At 39.5% G+C, this 21,256-nt stretch overlaps 1 protein-coding gene across 1 annotated transcript in view; it reads right to left on the bottom strand.

The window, feature by feature from the left end:
• fbxw8 (F-box and WD repeat domain containing 8) overlaps window positions 1-21,256 on the bottom strand; it is a 167,073-nt gene that overhangs the window by 2,873 nt on the left and 142,944 nt on the right. Inside the window, exons 9-10 of the mRNA XM_043715860.1 lie at window positions 2,023-2,196; window positions 864-980 (exon numbers count right to left, since the gene is read on the bottom strand). Of these exons, the coding sequence (XP_043571795.1) occupies window positions 864-980; window positions 2,023-2,196 (291 nt within the window). The remainder of the gene's footprint in view (window positions 1-863; window positions 981-2,022; window positions 2,197-21,256) is intronic.

Below are 21,256 nucleotides of genomic sequence, written 5' to 3'. Positions count from 1 at the left end.
TTGACAGTATAGAGGGCTGTTGTAGGCTGCAGTGGGACATTGACAAGATGCAGAGATGGGCTGAGGGGTGGCAGATGGAGTTCTACCTGGATAAATGCGAGGTGATGCATTTTGGAAGGTCGAGTTTGAAAGCTGAGTACAGGATTAAGGATAGGATTCTTGGCAGTGTGGAGGAACAGAAGGATCTTGGTGTGCAGGTACATAGATCCCTTAAAATGGCTACCCAAGTGGACAGGGTTGTTAAGAAAGCATATGATGTTTTGGCTTTCATTAACAGGGGGATTGAGTTTAAGAGTCGTGAGATCTTGTTGCAGCTCTATAAAACTTTGGTTAGACTGCACTTGGAATACTGCGTCCAGTTCTGGTCACCCTATTATAGGAAAGATGTGGATGCTTTGGAGAGGGTTCAGAGGATTGCTGCCTGGAATGGAAGGCTTATCTTATGAGGAGGGGTTGACTGAGCTCGGACTTTTGTCATTGGAGAAAAGGAGGAGGAGAGGGGACATAGTTGAGGTATACAAGATAATGAGAGGCATAGATAGAGTCGATAGCCAGAGACTATTTCCCAGGGCAGAAATGACTAACACGAGGGGTCATAGTTTTAAGCTGGTTGGAGGAAAGTATAGAGGGGATGTCAGAGGCAGGTTCTTTACACAGAGTTGAGAGAGCATGGTTTGCGTTGCCAGCCGCAGTTGTGGAAGCAAGGTCATTGGGGACATTTAAGAGTCTACTGGACATGCATATGGTCACAGAAATTTGAGGGAGGATCAGTGGTCGGCACAACATCGTGGGCTGAAGGGCCTGTTCTGTGCTGTACTATTCTATGTTCTATAATGCACGATTGTATTGTAGATGTGCCTTACCTACGATGAGCTGTTAAATCATCATCCATGATACTGGCTCCTCTTGGATATTTCTCATTAGGAATATTTGCAGTGACCAGTGTATGTGCACCAAAACGTAGGTGTCGTACGGGATGTCTGGAAAAGTAATTATAAAATTAGCCTGAATTCCCTGATCTGGAGCTGCAATTATCATTTCCATCTGTGAAACAGAAATGAAAATGCTTATCACATTAGTCAGTATCTAGAAGGATAAACATTGATTTTTTTTTTCCAAATATTTAATCTTGTTATTTTCATTTTTGGTCCCCCAAGATTTCCAGCTTTTAAAATTTTTACACTTAATTTGTTTTTACTTTGATTTTCTAGATACTAAATTCTAAACATGTCCTCAGAAAATTTAGCATTTTAATTGTTGTTAATTCCATAAGTAGTGCAGCAAATCTTTTCAATGATCCATGGAGATCTCGAAGGTGACGGATTCAATTCAGTTCATGAGCTGTACTGAACTGACCTCAGACAAGCAGTAGAGCCAGCCTCAATGTTCTTTGAGTCCATGGGACAAAAATTGAATACAAGTCTGTTCTCTTTTATTATCTTACAATTCCTTCTAACATGTGCATCTTCTTGAAAACAGTCTGTGTTAGTAGGAAGGGATGCCAGAAATTTGACAAGATGGTTGTGTTCAAGTTCCACTTGAGATTGATTCAACATCATCAGAGGGTTGCACTGAGGATGAAATGTGAATACTGTTCTTTGGATAAGTTACTTTTGTATGTATGTATTAAAGAAATTGTCTGACATTAGTTAAAAAGCACCAGGTAATTTCCTGGTGTCCTGATCAATATTCCTTTCCATCATCAATCAAAAACAACAAAACCATTAACTAGTTAATAATCTGTTTTTGTCCATTTGATTATGTTGTATAAAAACTGCACTTCATTACATGATACACATTTTCACATCTTCCAGATATGTCACAAGTGCATAAAACTAACCACTCAAAAATTACAAGTGAGGAAAGGATCTTTGGCAGATTTTAGAAAATCACACTCAAAACTTGAGTTTGCAATTGTCTTATGCAAAGTGAACAAATTGTTACAACTGAAATGTTTTTCTTCTGTGATCAATCCACAGAAACAGCTGATGACCATTTACCTCGATTTTAAAAAACTCATACCTCGAATGCATTTCCCAGAGTTTAGTTCCCATTCGTTGTTCCCACACACAGACCAATCCCTCTTCACCACCACTGACTATCTTCCAATCATCCATCTGTACTGATGACACGCCCAGTTGATGGCCATAGAGCGATATCACTTCTTTACTTGTCCGAAGGTCATATACTCTCACCCTGAAAAAGAGAAGAGTTGAGACATGCTAAACCAGGGCCAAAACAGAATACTGTGTACAGACTGATGGCAAAAGAAAACTCAGACAACTTTGATTATTCAACAAATATGTGGAAGTAATGTCTTTTTAATAAAATCCTTGTTTCTCAAGTAATGACATTCTGTGAAGAGAATATTGTGCCTCATCAGAATTTACACGTTACATAAGTATCTCAAACTATAAATAACTCTATTGATTAGTAAGATTACCTCCACAATTTTATGGATACATCACAAAATAAATTTCCTGAAGTACAAACTCCACTTCTGTATTTTACGATCTACGTAAAACCGCTGATGTTTTCCGCAGGATCATAAAAACATATAGTGAAATGTTAGTTTTGAAAATGTTAGTTTTAATTGGTATTTGTGTTTACTACAAGCTATGTTGATATGTCTCAGAAAACTGGTCAGTGATTGAAAGGCAGCATCCCCTCATTCCTAGTGAGAATTGATTATTTAGAAATTACAGTTTCATTACAATTTACTTTTTAATGATTCTTTAGTGCCAATATGAAAAGTATATTCATGCATAAAAATGTGTAAGCTTACTGCAAATAGCCCCCCCAAAAAAAGATTTATCACTGACACCAGCTGAGTGGAATGAGAAGGTCTTGAAGTTTTGCTGGCTGTATCAATACAATCTGCCTGAAATCATCCAGAACAGCACGAGAAAAGAAGGGAATTTTTTTTATTACAAGCTTCATTGAATGTGAGTTGAGCTATCATAATCTTGACCAATTTTAAAAAATTTCTACTTTGAAATTGTCGAGGGTTGATCAATGTTAATTGAAGGACCCCTTTACAAATTGATCAGGAATCAAAGAACCTTTCAAAAGCATAATATGTAATACTTATTAATATGGGAGGGCTGTATGTCTAAGAAAATGGGTGTTTATTTACAGATATCAGTGAGATGGGTCTGATAATTTCTCACTACAATGATGGTCTGTCTTGTGATGTTTGACAATGACAATCATAAATCATTCTACATAAAAGTTTTTTTTTAATCATGGACAAGTGTATGGAATTGCAAAATGTAGTTTCCCCAATACATTCATTTAAAAAAAACACATGCAATTAAAAATAGAATTTGATTTATTCAGTTGTCTTGCAAAGCACTGGTAGACCCACTAAAGGATGATATGTGACTATTTGACAGCTTTGTGTACTTCCTTGAGCGACAGTGCAGAAACCAAGACTCCATTAACATTTGCCACACATGGCTTTTAAGTAAAAAGCTCAGATGGGTTCCCTTAACTGACTATGTGGTTAGGTGAGATCTAAGCCCTGATCACGATGCCTTAGACATTTTTCCATGTCATTCAACCATAAAGCCAGTCCTGCTCAGTTAGCTCTTACCTAGCAATTTGTGGAGCCCCTGGAAAGTCCTATTCCCCAGTTGTTCACAGAGAATCATTGTGGTAGAGAATTGGACACTTATTAAAATGTTAAATCATTGTGATAAACCTATTTTCAGCTATAATATAAATACATGTGGTTAAAATTATCAAATTTTTGTTTCAATCAAGGGATGTGTGTCACTGATAAGGTCAGCAGATGTTGTACATCTTTCATGCTCTATGGTGGTGATGAGGAGCCCTTTTCTAACTGTGTGGGCCATTTCACGGGCAATTAGGAGTCACCCACATTACTGTCAGTCTGGAATCATATGTAAACCAGACCAGGTATGGACAGCAGATTTATACTCTTACAGAACATTAATTAACTTCGTTTTTACTCCAGGATTTATTAATTAATTGAAATTAAATCCTACCCAGTCGTTGTGGAGGAATCGCCTGGGCCTCTGGATTACTAATCCAGTAACATTACCTCTAATCCACCACGCTACTATAAGGAACCAACTGCACTAGTTCACTGTTTTAAGGTATGTTTTTATCTAATTTGAGAGTAAGCTTGAATCATAATTTTACTTAACAAAAAAAAAACAGTTTGATGTACACTTTATGCTTAGTGTTCTCAAGGCAGCCAAAGTGGAAATTCAGTTATGTTACTGTTAATGTTGTCTGCTTCTCCTCTTCATCTTTGAGGTAGAACAAAAGCCTCAAGTGAAGTCACTGCATTCTGAGATTACTGGGCAAGTGCTTCTAATAATTTCCCTGATTGGTATGTTTGATTCATTGTTGACTTCCACACAGCAATTGGAAAAGTGTATTCTTGGGGTGTAAAATTCCACCTTGTTATAACAGTCATTAATATGAATACTACCATTCAATAATTCCTACTTTGTACATGTATTGGGGCACTTTGTTACCAGTTTCCAAGTTTATTTTACTAAATGAGAAATGGAATCTTTCCATACTGTTCAAACTGATTTTTTTAACCATACTGCCAGATGTTAGTGATTTTTAAACTTGTGTTCAAAAAGTAGTAAATAAAATTCCTTCTTCAAAAATGGGTCTTCTGTGACTACTCCTTTGTTGTTTTTATTTTATGACAGCCTTTGAACGAGAACTAGTAAAATGAAAATCTGTAAGAAGTTAAATTTATTACGTGTATTTAAAAAAAAAATCCTTTCCAAACACACTCCTTGAAGAGTTTGTATCATTTGTAAAAAGACCAATATTAATTTTGGATGATAAAAGCTGCTTCATGGGACCGGATAACATTTGACATGGAAGCTGTATAAACACAAAGTTAAAATTATACAGGCCATGTGGGAGACAGAAAATGAGGAAAAAGAAGTACTGAATAGAGGAGGCAGTCTGCAAGCTGGGTCAGACAGCTGGAAGGAATATAGGACTGTTGCCACTAGTTCTTTTATTTCCAACTGACTGAATTTCCAGAATCAGCTCAACCATGCTGAGAGGACAGAGTTGAAAAGGTTCCACAATGACCTGTGCCATTGTGTGCAAGATTGTACGATACAACTCTGTTTTCATGCACACTGCTGTCTGGCTAAGCCCTTGAAGGAAATGGGCTTGCACTTTTGCCAGAGGAAAATCTGAACTTAAAAGAACTGTGTTGCCAACACTGATGTCATACAGGGAGTGGATGAGTTAGATCTGATTATTTTTCTATCTTCGCTATGTCTCCAATTCTGAGCAAAATATATAATTTGTACCAACCGTTATTTACATGTTAATTTAGTTTATGTTGAATCAGATTTTTGTTAAAGTAAAAGTTACAAATAATGAAATCTTGTTTGGTAATTCTTTTCACGTGGGGCTCATTGGTTCTTTGCTTTCTGCATCCATTGTCATAATTGTCCATAAAACACCTATTGATTTGTTTCTTAGATTCTCACAAAACATCCACACATATTGTCTATGCATTTCAATTTCCAAAATCGTAATCCCCATCAAGTGAGTTAACTGCAGAAAAGTCCCTCTCAATTGGTTCTAAAAAGATACTGGAAAGAAAAATCTTAATTCTGATGCTTTTAACAAATTGATTTTAAACATATTTCTCATTTTTGTCGGCTTTATTTTTCTTTCTGTGGGGTTCTTAAATCTAAATTAGTGGTGAAGAAGAATGGAAATGCCCATGAGAGTTCTGAGTCAGACAGAAACTTAAGCGGCACTTTTAACTCCAGTGGACAGTCTCAATGTAAGGAAACCTAATCCTTATTAGTGTTGCAGGTTTCAGCCACAACACAGCACCAGCAGTTGTTAAGCTATAATTTATGATCCAGCTGGACAAAGATCCGAAAAGAACATTTCAATAGTCACAGATTCCTGGAATTATGGCAAATTCACCCTCCAGAGGGGAGAGAGAGAGAGACTGGAACTGAAACTAGATGAAACACAACAATTGTTAGGATTTTAAAAAAACTCATAGATGTAGTGAAACTTTTGTCTTGTTAAAATCTAGGTTTTCTGGAATGGCAGGAACCATTCAAAAGGACCTTCTAGCAATGAACAGACTGTGGTAACACACTATTAGAAGGGCAGCCAACCTGTCCTCTCAGCTGCTATATCAAAAGAGATCAGGAAGGGAGAAAATTAAAGAAAAGTTGTAGTCAATTATTGTGGATCAGTATAAGGCCTTATTATTGTTCAGAATTAATTTTATTAAGGACCTGGAAAGCAATATTATGATATAATTAGCAAGTTTGTAGATGATACAAGAACTTGTTTGAATGCTCAACTGTAGAGAAGTATAGTTTTTTGACATGATTCTTTCGAACAAGTGTACTAGGGAAATGGGCCAAACAATAGCAAATGGCACTTAATCCAAACAAATGCAGTATGGCGCATATAGACAGAACTGATATAGAATATATTAATTCTTTATCGGGAATAGTACTGAAATTGTTGACAGAAAAAAATATTCTAGTGTTCTGACCACAAAAGGTAATGAGCTTTGAGGTAATCAAGTACAAACAGGAAGGTCTGAAAGGGTGGAGGGCAGGAGAGATAAAAATTATAAAGGTTTAATTGTACAGAAGCTAAAAGTGGCAATGGGTAGGGCAAAGAAACAAAGGATGTATCCAGATGAGGTGTGAATGACTGCATAGCAGCTGAGTGCAACACAAAGGATTATGGAACAGTTTTGAGTCCAGAAGGCCACAAATGTACATTCCAAAATGAGATGCTGTTCCACAAGCTTCTGTTGAACTTCATTGGAAATCTGGAGCAGATCAAAGACAGGACAGGGGTGAGGTGGAGGCTTAGAGACAAGCAATAAGGCTGTCACCATCTCCAATAAGGACACAAACTAACCACTGTTGTTGACATTCAATTATGTTGCCATCACTGAATTCCCCCAATATCTATGTCCTGGGGTTGCCATTGATTAGAAAATCAACTGGACTCACCACATAAAGATAGTAGCTACAACAGCAAGCCAAAGTCTAGGAATACAGCAGCAAATAACTCCCCTCCTGACGCACACAGCCTGTCCATCTTCGAGACACAAGTTCGGAGTGTGATGGAATACTCTGCATTTGCTTGGATTGATACAGTTCTAACAACATTCAAGCAACTTGACACCATCCAGGACAAAGCAGCCCGCTTGACTGGCACATATCCACAAGCATCCATTCCCTCCACCACTGACAGTCAGTGGAAGCAGTGTGTACTATCTATAGGCTTGCACTGCAGAAATTTACCGAAGATCCTCAGACAGCATATTCCAAACCCATGACCACTTCCAAGTAGAAGGACAAAGGCAGCAGATACATGGAAAAACTACCACTTTCAAGTTCCCTTCCACGCTATTCACTGTACTGACTTTGAAACATATCACCACTCCTTCAATTTCTTGGTTAAAATCTTGGAATTTCCTCCCACAGGGCATTGTGGGTCTTCCTACAGCAGATAGACTGCAACAGTTCAAGGTGGCAGCTCACCACTACCTTTGCAAGGGCAGCTAGGGACTTGCAATACATGCTGGTCCAGCCAGCAACACCCACATCCTATAATGAACAAAAAAGGCATCGAGATATGCTTATGGACTGACTGAAGGTGTACCAAGTGTCCACCCAGTCTGCATATGGTTTTCCAATGTTTTTGCACCGTGAGCAGAAAATACAATACAAAATTGAAAGAATTCATAGAATCCCTACAGTGTAGAAACAGACCCTTCAGCCCAACAAGTCCACACCAACCCTCCAAACAATACCACACCCAATCCATTTCCCATTACTCTACATTTATCTCTGACTAATGCACCTAACCTACACACCCCTGAACACTAAGGGCAATTTAGCATGGCCAATTCACCTCACCTGCACAAATCTGGATTGTGGGATGAAACCGGAGCACCCGGAGAAAACCCACACAGGCAAGGGGAGATTGTGCAAACTCCATACAGACAGTCACCCGAGGCTGGAATTGAACCCAGATCCCTGGCACTGTGAGCCACTGTGCTGCCCAAGTCTACTTCATTTGGCTTTTGTATAACAAAGTATTTTGTCATTTAATCTCTCCTGCCTGCCACCCTATTAGAGACACCTTCAGTTCTTTCACATTATCCCTCCTACTTGCTCGAAATATATTCTACTTTTAATTTACTTCTCTTCTAACGAAGGGTCATCACAACCTTAAAAGTTAAGGTCTCTTTTTTGAGATACTGTGTACCCGGAGTTTCTCCAGCTTACTATCTGTTTTGATTTCAGATTTTTGGCTTTTACAATATTTTGTCTGTGTTTGAAACAGCACGCTGAATTTCACCAAAAGTCGGCAGTGCCAATTTCAGGAAGTTTTGAAGAGTTTCCTCCGAGTGTGTTATCTTTCGCAATTTTGCAATTTATCTCATTCTGTATTTATCAGACATCTACTGTGTTGCCATTGCACACTGACCAAGAGCAGAACTCACCAGAGCAGGAACCTTAAGAAAATTCTGTCACCAGCGCCATATTTAAATGCCAGCTGTACAGCATGATTAGCCCTTCACAGTACACATGGTAAAAGAGGACTCTCAGGTGATATTTCATAGGAAATAGAATCTGACATTTGTATCTCACATTTTATATCATCTCGTTTGATCAATTGTATTAGTAACTGCATCTACAAAAATGAAGTTACAGTCTATTCCCCCTTTGCACCATTATTACAGAATAAGAGGTCACCCAAAAGAGACAGAGGAGTAATTTGCTCTTTCAGAGAGTAGTGAATCTGTATAATTCTTTATCACAGAGGGCTGTAGAGTCTGGGTCATATTTTCAAGGCTAGGTTGGACAGATTTTAATCACTAAAGTCATCAAGAGTATTGGGAATAAGGCAGAAAAGTGGAGTTGAGGATTGTTGGATCAGCCATGATCTTATTGCCTGTCAGAGGAGACTGTTTTGGTTGAATAGCCTATTTCTCTCCTACAGATTACAGTCTTAGGTACAACCCTTTCGGAAGGAGGGGTACTCTTTCCCTAATGCTCAGTGTAGCATAATGTCTTGTTATTGTTAATTGTGGAAGCATGACATGAGAAAACCTTCAAACAGTTGAAAAAAAATTAACTTTTATTGAGAAACAAGGAAAGCTGGAATAAGCAGCAGCTGTTTGCCTCTCCAACAACAGATTAACTCCATCACTTCACCCACCTCAGATCTATTCGATGCGGGTGTCAATTAAGTCTTGTCTGGTTTGATATGCTGAAGGTGATGTTCCTCCAATTGAATGTCCTCATTTTCTTCCTCAGAGAAATGTTGCCACTTTTTTCAGTGTCCAATCCAGTTATGCAGGGTATAGTATGCAAGAATGATTTGGTATGTTATATCTGGAATGTAAAGCAAAGCCTCTAAGACTGATCGAAACCTCATCTTCAGGATGCCAATCATTTTCTTGATATCGGTCCTCATGGAAGAATGGATTACATTGTCCTAGTCAGCATGTTGTGAGAATCATCAGCCATGGGGAGTCCACGTCTTCCAGGAGTCAGTCATCCAGCCTTGGAAATAAACACCCACATTCTCAAGGATACATTTAGGCAGCTTCCAGGATATCTGGTGCAGATATTTAAGATACTGATGCTCACAGATGACTTGCACACTGATGGAACCCTTTTCTGTTGATAAGTCATTATGATATGGAGCACTCAACACAACATCTATGCAATCTATAGTGTCCTGCACCATGGGAAACCAGCTATGTTGGCAAAGATTACAGCCTAGGCTGCAGCACTGATATAGTAACAGAAATTGAGATGAAGTGGTGTGATCTATCGCGAATTGTATCATAAGCAGTTGTAGTACATTTGTGGATCGAGGATTGATAGATTCCATGCACAATCCCCGTAGAATCTGGGAAGCATTCAAGTTGCATAAATATTAGGTGCAGACATTGGGATACGATGATCACCCATCCCTTCAGGTTGCAAGTCCTGCTCCAGCAGATGGCACAGTTTTGCGACAGTGTTCTGGGACATCCTTAGCCTGCAGTAGCAATATATTTACTCGTCTGGAAGAAATGGTATGGAGGACAAAAGACTCTGGGTCTTCTGCACCTCTTCCACATCTGAAGGGGACTTTCAGCTGCAAAAGCTTCACAGGGCAGCTGTTCAACAGGTCCTGGACTAGCTGACACATCTGTTCCTCCTCATTTCTCTGTGCCTTTGTTGCACCTCTGCCACAGTAATGATAATCTTGCTGTAACTGGATCCTTTGGTTACAGTTCCAAAGATCTTAAGTGGGGAATATCAGAAATAGTACAAGTCCTAGTCCCTAGATGATGATCCTCATCATCTGTGCAATGGGACATGGAGGACTCTGACAAAGGGGGTCATGGAATGCCTGTACTTTGACATTGTGAACCTTATTGTGATGTAGGTAGCACAAACTATGTAGTGAATATACAATAGGAGATTTTAAGTGTGGTAGGACTACTGAAATCCTTCTTCTTCATTACCCCACCTCCAACACACACTCCATCACTCAAGAAAAGTAGCATTGCATAGAAGAACATGTTGGTAAATACTTACAGCGTAAAAGGGAGGAAATTAGTCCAGACCCTGTGTGGGTGACTACCTGTGTGGAGCTCGCACATTCGCCCTGTCTACATGAGTTTCCTCCAGCTGCTCCAGTTTCCTCCCATTATCCAATGATATGCAGGTTAGGTGGTTGGCCATGCTAAATTGCTCAGAGTGTCCAGGGATGTGCAGGCTAGGTAGAGTTTCCATTGGAAATGCAGGATTACAGGGACAGGGTAAGGTGGTGGGTCTGGGTGAGATCTTTACGGATGGTTAGTGTGCGCTCAATGGCCTGCTTCTACACTGTTGGGATTCTATGATACAAACCTTCACATTCCTCTTCTCTTGCACTCTTTATCAAATCCATCAGTTCTGAGATGCCTTTAATCTTTCTGAGACATTTTTCCACCCAACTCTTCCATTTCAGTCTTCTGCCATCTTCTATCCACCATTACTCCTGAATTCCATTTCTACAGTCCACCAGTTGAAGCCACAATTATAGTGACGCACTTCACCCCCACAAAGGAAACCATATTCTCCAATACACCATCATCTCCCAAATATATGGTGAGCTGCCCCCACCTGGTCACTCTGCATCCCAATATACTGTATCTTATCCCCACAACTGACTTCCTCAATTTGCTGACCATTGTGCCGGCTCCGGCTAACTTGCCTTGAATTCAAGTGAACAGATCCCCAAGATAGACCAATGGTCTAGTGTACTTACAGACTTAGAATGTCAGTCCTGACTGGTGAGTGATGAGTGGCCTCACAACAGAATTATAATGAAAGCATCAGTGAGATGCAAAGTACAGGATTAAAGAGCTAACCTGTATCATATGTGAGCTGGTGACATGACATGATTTGGTAAGAGTCAAAAGAGTCAAGAATTCTGATTCCTGGTGAAGGGCACCTGCCCGAAATGTCGATTTTCCTGCTCCTTGGATGCTATCTGACCTACTGTGCATTTCCAGCACCATTCTAATCTTGACTCTAATCTCCAGCATCTGCAGTCCTCACTTTCGCCATGGATGTGGTGAGACTGGTGTGTGTCTGATGCCAACCTCTGGACAGGAAGTGCAGATGGTCTCTGTCTATGGAGTGTTTGACTGAAATTTTGGGGAATGTTGGCCATGATGGAGGCTCAGAGGAGCAAGCCGTGAGCTGGAGTTGCCAGGTATTGCTTTGACTTTTTATTTCAGAATTGTTGCTATCTAGCTTCTCCCCAGTGTGTGGGAGAACAGCAAATTCATAGAAATTTGGAAATAACAGATAATGATGATATGAAAATGCATGCAAATAGGCTCCTCACTGCTCACTAGAAAAATGGACATTTTTTCTCGACAGCAAGAATCTCATTGTTTTGATTTTGCAATATTTTCCCAGCTGACTCGTTATTGCCTATGTTGTTCATATGGAGTGAATGTATCGAATTCTATCGACAGCACCATTTCATTCATGTCAAAAAAAACTTCAAACACAAGAACAAGGAGCAGGAAATTGAGACCCTTGAGCCTGCTTTGCCATCTGATACGTCCATTGCTGATCCTAACTGAGCCTCAAATCCACTTTCCTGCCTGGTATCCATAACCCTTCAACCCATCACTAACTAAAAAAAAACCTGTTTATCTCCTTCTTGAATTTACTCAACGTCCCAACATCCACCACACTCTGGGGTTGTGAATTCCAAAGATTCATGACTCTTTGAGGGAAGTAATTTCCCCTTGTGTTTTGAATCTGCTACCCCTTACCCTAAACCTATGACCTCTTCGTTCTAGATTGCTCCACATAAAAGATGTTGTGAAACTTGAAAATGTTCAGAAAAGATTTACAAGGATGTTGTCAGCGTTGGAGGATTTGAGCTATAGGGAGAGGTTGAATAGGCCAAGGCTATTTTCTCTGGAACGTGGGTAGCATGGTGGCACAGTGGTTAGCACTGCAGCCTCACAGCACCAGAGACCCGGGTTCAATCTCGCCTCAGGCACAGACTCTCTGTGCGGAGTTTGCACATTCTCCCCGTGTCTGCGTGGGTTTCCTCCGGGTGCTCCGGTTTCCTCCCACAATCCAAAAATGTGCAGGTTAGGTGAATTGGCCATGGTATATTGCCCGTAGGGGTAAATGTGGGGGAATGGGTCTGGGTGGGTTGCGCTTCGGCGGATCGGTGTGGACTTGTTGGGCCGAAGGGCCTGTTTCCACACTGTAATCTAATTTCTAAAAAAAGCGAGGGGCATGCATAGTATAAATAGACAAAGTCTTTTCCCTTGGGTGGGGGAGTCCAGAACTAGAGGGCATAGGTCTGGGGCGAGAGGGGAAAGATAAACAAGAGACCTAAGGGGCAACTTTTTCACGCAGAGAGTGGTGCGTGGATGGAATGAGCTTCCAGAGGAAGTGGTAGAGGCTAGTGCAATATCAATATTTAAAAGGCATTCTGGATAGGTATATGAATAGGAAGGGTTTGGAGGGATATGGGCCAGGTGCTGGCAGGTGGGACTAGATTGGGTTGGGATATCTGGTTGGCATGGTCTGTTTCCATGCTGTACATCTCTAGGACTCTATAAGGAAACTTCCTTTCTACATCTACTTTGTCAATCTTCTTTTGCACTTTATATACCTCAATAAGATCTCCTGTCATTCTCCTAAACTCCAGAGTACAAACCTAAACTGTTCATTCTCTCTTCACAAGACAAACCCTTTATCTCTGGAATCTAGTGAACCTATGCTTACCTATTTCCTTGATTAATCTATATCTGGCACACGAAGTCTAATTTTGGACCCCTCACCTGGTGGGTGATATAATGCCCTTAAAAGAGGAGTCAACAGAAGGATGTCATGCCTAATGAAAATGATTTTCTCGGGGTTAAAGAGCTGAGTCTATTTACTTTGGAACAGTGCAGACTCAGAGTTGACTTGAAAGTATAGAAGGGGAACAGCTGGAATGCATATATATTGGTAGATTGAATATGAATAAGTGAAGTATAGAGAGTAGAAATAGACTAAGCATTGGACGGTTTTTCTTTCCAAAACTGTAGTGAGCCTCTGGAATATGTTGCTGCATTGCGCAGTGTGCGGTAGCTCCCTGCAAGTTATCAAAAGGAACTTGGGTCAGTTCTTGGCTGGGGGCAAAGGTCACATCTTATAAAAGCAGGAAATTTAACAATATGGATAATTGTTGGGTGTGTCAGAAGTTCTTTACATGGTCTCTGGAAGGTAAGTAATATCTAGTCATGGTGCCCCAGGTATCAAGAATGTTCAGAAGACTAGAAGGATAGACTGGTATGTTACTGTCTGTCAAATTACACTGTGTTATAAAGAGGGTGTTCAGCCTGTCATAAGCTATTTCATACAAGTGAAGACCATTTTCAACCCTTCTTCCATTTTTATCTGTACCATTATGTCTTTTAATTACATGACCAATATGACTCTTTCAAATCTTTTGGCATTTAGAGAAAGCTAAACCAATAACATCTCAACATTTTTTCAAGTCAAATGATGTTAAAGGATGGAGGAAAATCTAGACCAAGGTGGGGTATGGGAAGTGGGAGGATTTGAAAAGGCCACAGCGAAGGTGGGGACAATCAAGATGAAAAACTAAGGAGAGGGAAGCTGATGAGCTCAGATTTGTAGGTCAGTCTTTTATTTCAAAACAATCTTACCAAATGATGCAGTAAATGCATTTGTATCAATCAAATACTATCCACCTTTTTAGGAATCACTTGAAAGCCATGGAAACAAATGTGTTCACATCCATAATGACTTCAGTGAATGCAAAAAAAAGAGACAAAAATGCAGATGATTATTTAGTGTTGAAGGAAATTCAGGTACAAAGTTTGGGAAAGGACTGGGGCAGAGAATCATTTGGGTGCAAAATTACATGGTTGGCAGGACAGTGCATTCTAAAATTAATTCAGGCAAAACTTTGTAAATCAAAGCATTTAAATTTTAAAAAGAACTTTACATCTGTTACATTACTATGTTTTAAATCGTTTTGTTTTACCTGCATACATAGAACATTACAGCGCAGTACAGGCCCTTCGGCCCTCGATGTTGCGCCGCCCTGTCATACTAATCTGAAGCCCATCCCACCTACACTATTCCATGTACGTCCATATGCCTGTCCAATGACACTTAAATGCACTTAAACTTGGCGAATCTACTACTGTTGCAGGCAAAGCATTCCATACCCTTACTACTCTGAGTAAAGAAACTACCTCTGGCATCTGTCTTATACCTATCTCCCCTCACTAGCTACTACAGTAGCAAAACCATTGCTCCAGAGCCAACTAGTGGCTAGCATGTGAAACCACACAATTCAACAACTACATGACTTTAGCGGTGTCAGAATGACATTGTATTAGACTCAGTACTGAAACCAACAACACAGCACAAACCAAAGGCATTACATTGGATGCTATGAATAATATACATTTTTGATACATAGTCAATTCGAGAGGGGCCCGTTAGCTAAGTTGGCTAGACAGCTAACAGGTGGTTCTGAACACACCACAGAGTCATAGATGGAATCTGATTCCCATTCTGGCTGAGATTAAATTTGAGCTTGTAAATGGTCTGTCGCATTTAGCTGTGATTTGGTGACCCTTGAACAACTGAGGATCGTATCTGGAAATGAAGAATAGATTAGATCTATTCATTTTATCCCAGCAACAATATCTACTTTTTAATAAATAATTACAATAGCATTTATAAAGAAAACCAATTTACTGCAGGAGTTTTAACATCATATACTGTATATGGCTGATTAAAAAAAAATGTCACTCTTTTTTTGAACAATGGAACAAATAAAACTTGATGCAACAGCATTCAGAGATTACTGCATTCCCAATCCATCACTGCATTCCAATTCCCTTCTAGCATCAGTCTTTGCTCTGCAACATGACGACAATTCTCACATTCTAAACCATTTTTTTTTCCAAAACTACTTACAAAATCAAATCTCATTCCCTGTAGGAAACTCATCAAGGGAAAAAAGACAACAAGGCTTCATCACAGGGCTAATGCTTTTACAGACTCTCACATCTGCTAATGCAGAAGCTGTATCAATTTAAATACAAAGACGAACACAAGCTTTTATTATTCATTTGTAAGAATTTGTCAGGCAAAGTGCTCTAGAATTAATCAATCTAAAGTTCATAAAGTAATTTGACAATTAATTAATTATTCGGCAAGCTGCTCCTCGGGCATAAGTATTCTTTCCTTGGCAAGCGAACTATACCCTACAATCTGACACCTACTGTGGGACTGGGCTGCCAACTGCACCCACAATTTAGAGCTAAAAGTCTGCTCCTCAGAAGCAAAGAAAAATCCATTAGACTTTGGCTTTGTGCCACAATTCAACAATATTTGTGCTTCTATTACCATTTCCCCACTGTTTATGGATTATCATTTTGAGCAGCTTAGCCAAAGGACTGTCTGAGGAAATCTCTAAAGCACCTGAAATAAGTACCATTTTGGTGCCTTTAATCAACTAAATGGAATCTGAAATCTGCTTGATGGAGTTTTTTTTCACAAGAGGGCTAGTGTAGCTCCCTGTGCACACATGTTCCCTCACTCACATAACACAGAGATGTTGGTTTTTATATGATACAGTTTTCAGTCTTTAATTTTAAAGTGAGCATCTTGCCAAATAAATTTTACGGAAATTTTTTTTAGCAATGCTTATTAGAATATCAACTGCAATGACCAAGTGCTGTCAATTTACTTAGAAAATAAGTAGTTCTAGGGATAAAAGACGTTCATCGAGATTTCAAATTACAAGATTTTAAAAAAAATGTAATCAAGTCACTCTTTCCAAATCAAGTCATCTGGATTTTCCTACCAAAATATACTTAATGACATGTAGCAGATTAGCCCCATTTTAACTACTGCATATAGACCTCATTTATACTTTGCACTTGTGACAAATGACAGGGCGCGACACAATCATTTTGTATTTGAATAAGAATTTTGCTAATATCAAGTTTTAATTCATTTGTATATATGTATCTCACTTCATGTCAACAAGTAATGTTTTTTGGGAGACACCACCTGGCCCCCTGCATGTAAGGCCGCAGGATCAAATGCCGGTCAGGCACTTACTACTGACTGATGGGCTTCTTGATCAGTCAGGCTCCCCAGCCAACAAGTCCTGACCTGCTTGAGGCAATGGAGGGCTGGCAACAGCTGGCAGCTGCAGCAATGGGTCCAAGGCTCAGGCTGCTGGCTGAATGGGACCAACAAAAGGAGATTTCATTTTTAGTTTTATTTCTTCTATCCATAATAACACACTACTTTTAATGCCATATTATTATTAAGTAGTTGAGCACCTTCTGAAAATCCAAACGTCTAACATCCATTGCTTCCTCTTTATCTATCCTGCTCACTAATCATCACAGAATTCTAATAAATTTGTCAGTCATGTTTTCCCCTTTGTGAAATTCTGCTTGATCATATTATGTATTTCTATACACTGCATTTTCCAAATAACTGATGTTAAGCTAACTAGCCAATTGTTTTCTGTTATTTTTGTTGCCTTCCCTTTTTAACTAAAGATGTTACACTGGCAATTTTCTAATGCTCTGGGGCTTTTCCAGAATCTAAGGATTCTTGCAATGACAGAGCAGGCTTGAGGCATTGGCCTATGTCTGCTCCTAATTCAGAGCTTTGTATGCTCATGTATCAGTAATACATCATTCTAAAGAAACCAATTAAAATTGTTCACACATAACTGCTGATCATGCACTATTTGAATGTTGGCAAGCCAATCAGAGTTCAGGAATGCCACTAACAATGCACATAGGCAATGACCAGCAAAGAACAATGAGCAGTAACTTTTAGCAAGCCACAGGAAAAACAAAGTAGACTTCACTCAAAGGATCACAGCAAGAGACAAATGCCCTGACAGTCAAAATCACAGAGTGGACAGACTAATTCCTCTGCCTTTATTAAATACTACTCTATTGTACTTACGATAAGAAACAAAAAGTCCTGCAAAATTTGAGAAGATATTTATGTACCCAGAGTGGTTGTGCGTCTATTCAGCACTGAAAGACCCATTAATAATTGTGTCATCCCAACCAGGTTTATAATTGTAATTAGCTTGGTCTGACAATGAAAGTTAAATTGAACACTTCAGATGTCACAAACCAGCCAGAACCACTGTACCTGTTGTTGCACTGACATGCACAGTTATATGGAGCATAGTGTGAAGAGAAACATACTTATTTAAAACACAAAAACAACTAACATGATTATGTACAATATCGCTGGTCAACTGAAGTTTGCAAATAAGAAGGAATCAACTCAATTAAATAGAGTCAAAGCAGTTTTGCGAAAGGCAAATCAGAGTTAGAGTTCTGTGACGACATAACAAGCAGAGTGGATAAAGGGGAATCAGTTACACAGAGTTGTAGAAACCTACAGCACTGTGAAAGAACTTTCGGCCCAAACTGGTCCATACCGATCAAAATGTCCATCCACACTAACCCCATTTCCCTGCACTTTGCCCATATCCTTCTAAACTTTTCCTATCCACGTATTTGTCCAAATGCCTTTTAAAATGTTGTTAATGTACCTGCCTCAACCACTTCTGCTGGCAGCTCATTCCTCTGTATAAAAATGTTGCCCCTCAGGTTCCCTTTTATTCTCTCCCCTCTAACCTTAAATTGATGCTCTCTAGTCCTAGGTTCCCCAATCCTGGAAAAAGGATAGAGTGCATTCACCCCATCCATGCCTCTCATGATCTTACACACTTCTAAAAGATCCCCTATCAGTCTCCTCCACTCCAAAGAAATAAGTCCTAGCTTGTCCAATGTCTCCCTAAAACTAGACCCTTGAGAAGTGGCAACATCCTTGTACATTTCTTCTGGAATTCTTCCAGTTTAAAGCGTCCTTCCTATAGCAAGGTGACCAAAACTGAACAAAATACTCCAAGTGTGGCCTCACCAATGTCCTGTACAACTGCAATTTAACTTCCCAACTTCTATACTCAATGCTGTGACTGATGAAGGCCAATGTACCAAAAGCCTTCTTCACTACCTGTGACAACTTTCAGAGAACCATGCATCTGAACTCCACAGTCCCTCGATTCCACAACACACCTTAAGGCTCTACCATTCACTATGAAACACCTACCTTGATTTGACTTTCCAAAACACAAGACCTCACACATCTATATTAAACACCATTTGCCATTTCCCAGCCCACTTCCCCAGCTGATCAAGATCTGATAACCTTCCTCACTGTCCACGATACTGCTTATTTTAGTGGCATCTGCAAACTTGCTAATCATGCCTTGTATATTCTCATCCAAATCATTGATATAGTTAACAAATAGCAACGGGTCCAGCACTGACCCGAGGTGCGCCACTAGTCACAGGTCTCCAGCCCGACAATCATCCTTCCACTATTACCATCTGCTTCCTACCATCAAGCTAATGGTGTACTGAATTTGACAGCTCCCCCAGATCCCATGTGATCTAACTTTCCAGAGCAGCCGACCATGTGGAACCTTATCAAAGGCCTGACTAAATCTACGTGGAGTATGTCTATCGCCCTGCCCACATCAACCTTCTTCGTCACTTCATCTAAGAATTCTAACAAATTTGTAAGGTATGATCTCCAAAACAAATGCATACTGACTATTCTTAAACAAACCCTGTCTTTCCTCAGAATCTTCTCAAGTAACTTACAGTTATGAAGATGTGGATGTACTATACCTTTAAGAGAGTAAAAGCTAGCAGTCACAGCACCAAGTGTTCTCAATAAGACACAATGTATAACATGCGCTCCAGCTACTGGGATAGCTGGTTGCCTGGAAACCACAAAACAGATTCGAATTAGGTCAATCCGTTTAAATTATACTAAAAAAAAAACAAATTCCAATCAAGTTTGAATTTATTATATTGACAATCTGAAAAGCGAAAGACACAATCCGATGCTTTGGGGTATAAGACTGGAGAAAATTGAACAGTTGGGAGAACTGCCACCCAACTAACAGATGTAGACTGTTAGTCAAAACTCCGAGAGGTACCGGAGAAGGAGTTTGCACAGAAAAAAAACTCAACCCTGACCTGGAGAGCCAATCTACCAACAAAGAGAAGATTCAACTGCTGGCCACTTTTAAAATTTGGATTTTTCTGTAAATCTTAATTGGGAGTTTTATTGGACTAGTATTAAGAAGGGAAAGTAAAAGATAGGTTAGAGGAAGGAATTGTAAATAATTGTTCATTAATTATTCTTTGTTATACTTTAAGAAATAAAGTTGTTAATTTTTACTTTAATTAGTTCGTGGTCTATGGAATATTCACAGATTACTGCATGGGATAAATCATTACTGTGTGGCTTGTTTTAAATTAAGCATGAGCATTTACCCCATGTCGTAACAGTTTTCGGGGCTCGGTCTGAGAGTTGAACTGGTTTCGACAGATTTGAATAGATTTGGGCGTATGAAAAGTCCCAGCAGATTTAAACACTTGCAGGTTAGTGTCCTAGATCTTTAAATAAAACGTAGGTGAGACAATTTGTTTAATTTTGGTGACTTGTAGTTGATTAAATTAAAAGTGAGAGAAATGGCTCTTAAAATTGCTAAACAGGTTCTGGGATTTCAAGATGATTCTCAAATTTACCAATTAAGCTTACAAAGAAAGAAAAAGGGCATACTTTTAGAATTAGCAAATAAGATGGATTTGGGTTTAATGAAGTACAAAAGTAAAGCTGAAATTGTATGGGGGTTACTCAAACACTTAGGTGTGTCAGAGAAACAGACAAGTGCAGTAGAGGGAGAAAAACTTAAATTACAATTGAGGAAAATGGAGTTAGAAGATAAACAGAGAGAGAGAGGAAAGAGAGAAGGAATGAGAGAGAAGAAAGGGAGGGAGAGAGAGAAGGTTCTTAGCTGAGCAAAGAGAAAGAGAAGAAAGGGAGAGACAAAAAGAGACAGAATTTGAACTTGAGATGTTGCAACTTAGTCAGCAAAGTTAACAGGATGAAAATTGAAAGAGAAGGTAGTGATATAGATAAATATGTCAAAACTCTACCATATTTTGATGAGAAAGATGCTGAAGCCTTCTTTATTTCATTTGAAAAATTGGATAGGCAGATGGAATGGTCCGAGGATTTTATGGGTAATGCTAGTTCAGACTAAACTGGTCAGCAGAGCTAGTGAAGTGTTTGCCGCACTGTCAGATGAGGGGTCAAGAGATTATGATTAGATTCCCAACAGTATGGAAATGGGCCCTTCGGCCCAACAAGTTCACACCAACTCTCCGAAGAGTAACCCACCCAAACCCATTCCCCTACCTTATGTTTACCCTTGACTAATGCACCTAACACTATGGGCAATTTAGCATGGCCAATTCACCTGACCAGCACATCTTTGGATTGTGGGAGGAAACCCACGCAAACACGGAGAATGTGCAAAATCCACATTATTATGAGGTTAAACAGGCGATTTTAAGTGCTTATGAATTGGTACCAGAAGCATATTAAATTGCCCGTAGTGTTAGGTTAAAGGGGTAAATGTAGGGGTATGGGTGGGTTGCGCTTCGGCGGGTCGGTGTGGACTTGTTGGGCCGAAGGGCCTGTTTCCACACTGTAAGTAATCTAATCTAATCATATAGACAGCAGTTCAGAAACACAAAGAAGGAACCAGGTCAGACTTATGT

This window comes from Chiloscyllium plagiosum, chromosome 25 (genome assembly GCF_004010195.1).
Source record: "Chiloscyllium plagiosum isolate BGI_BamShark_2017 chromosome 25, ASM401019v2, whole genome shotgun sequence".
Lineage (NCBI taxonomy): Eukaryota > Metazoa > Chordata > Chondrichthyes > Orectolobiformes > Hemiscylliidae > Chiloscyllium > Chiloscyllium plagiosum.
This window is presented reverse-complemented; position numbering and strand designations above follow the sequence as displayed.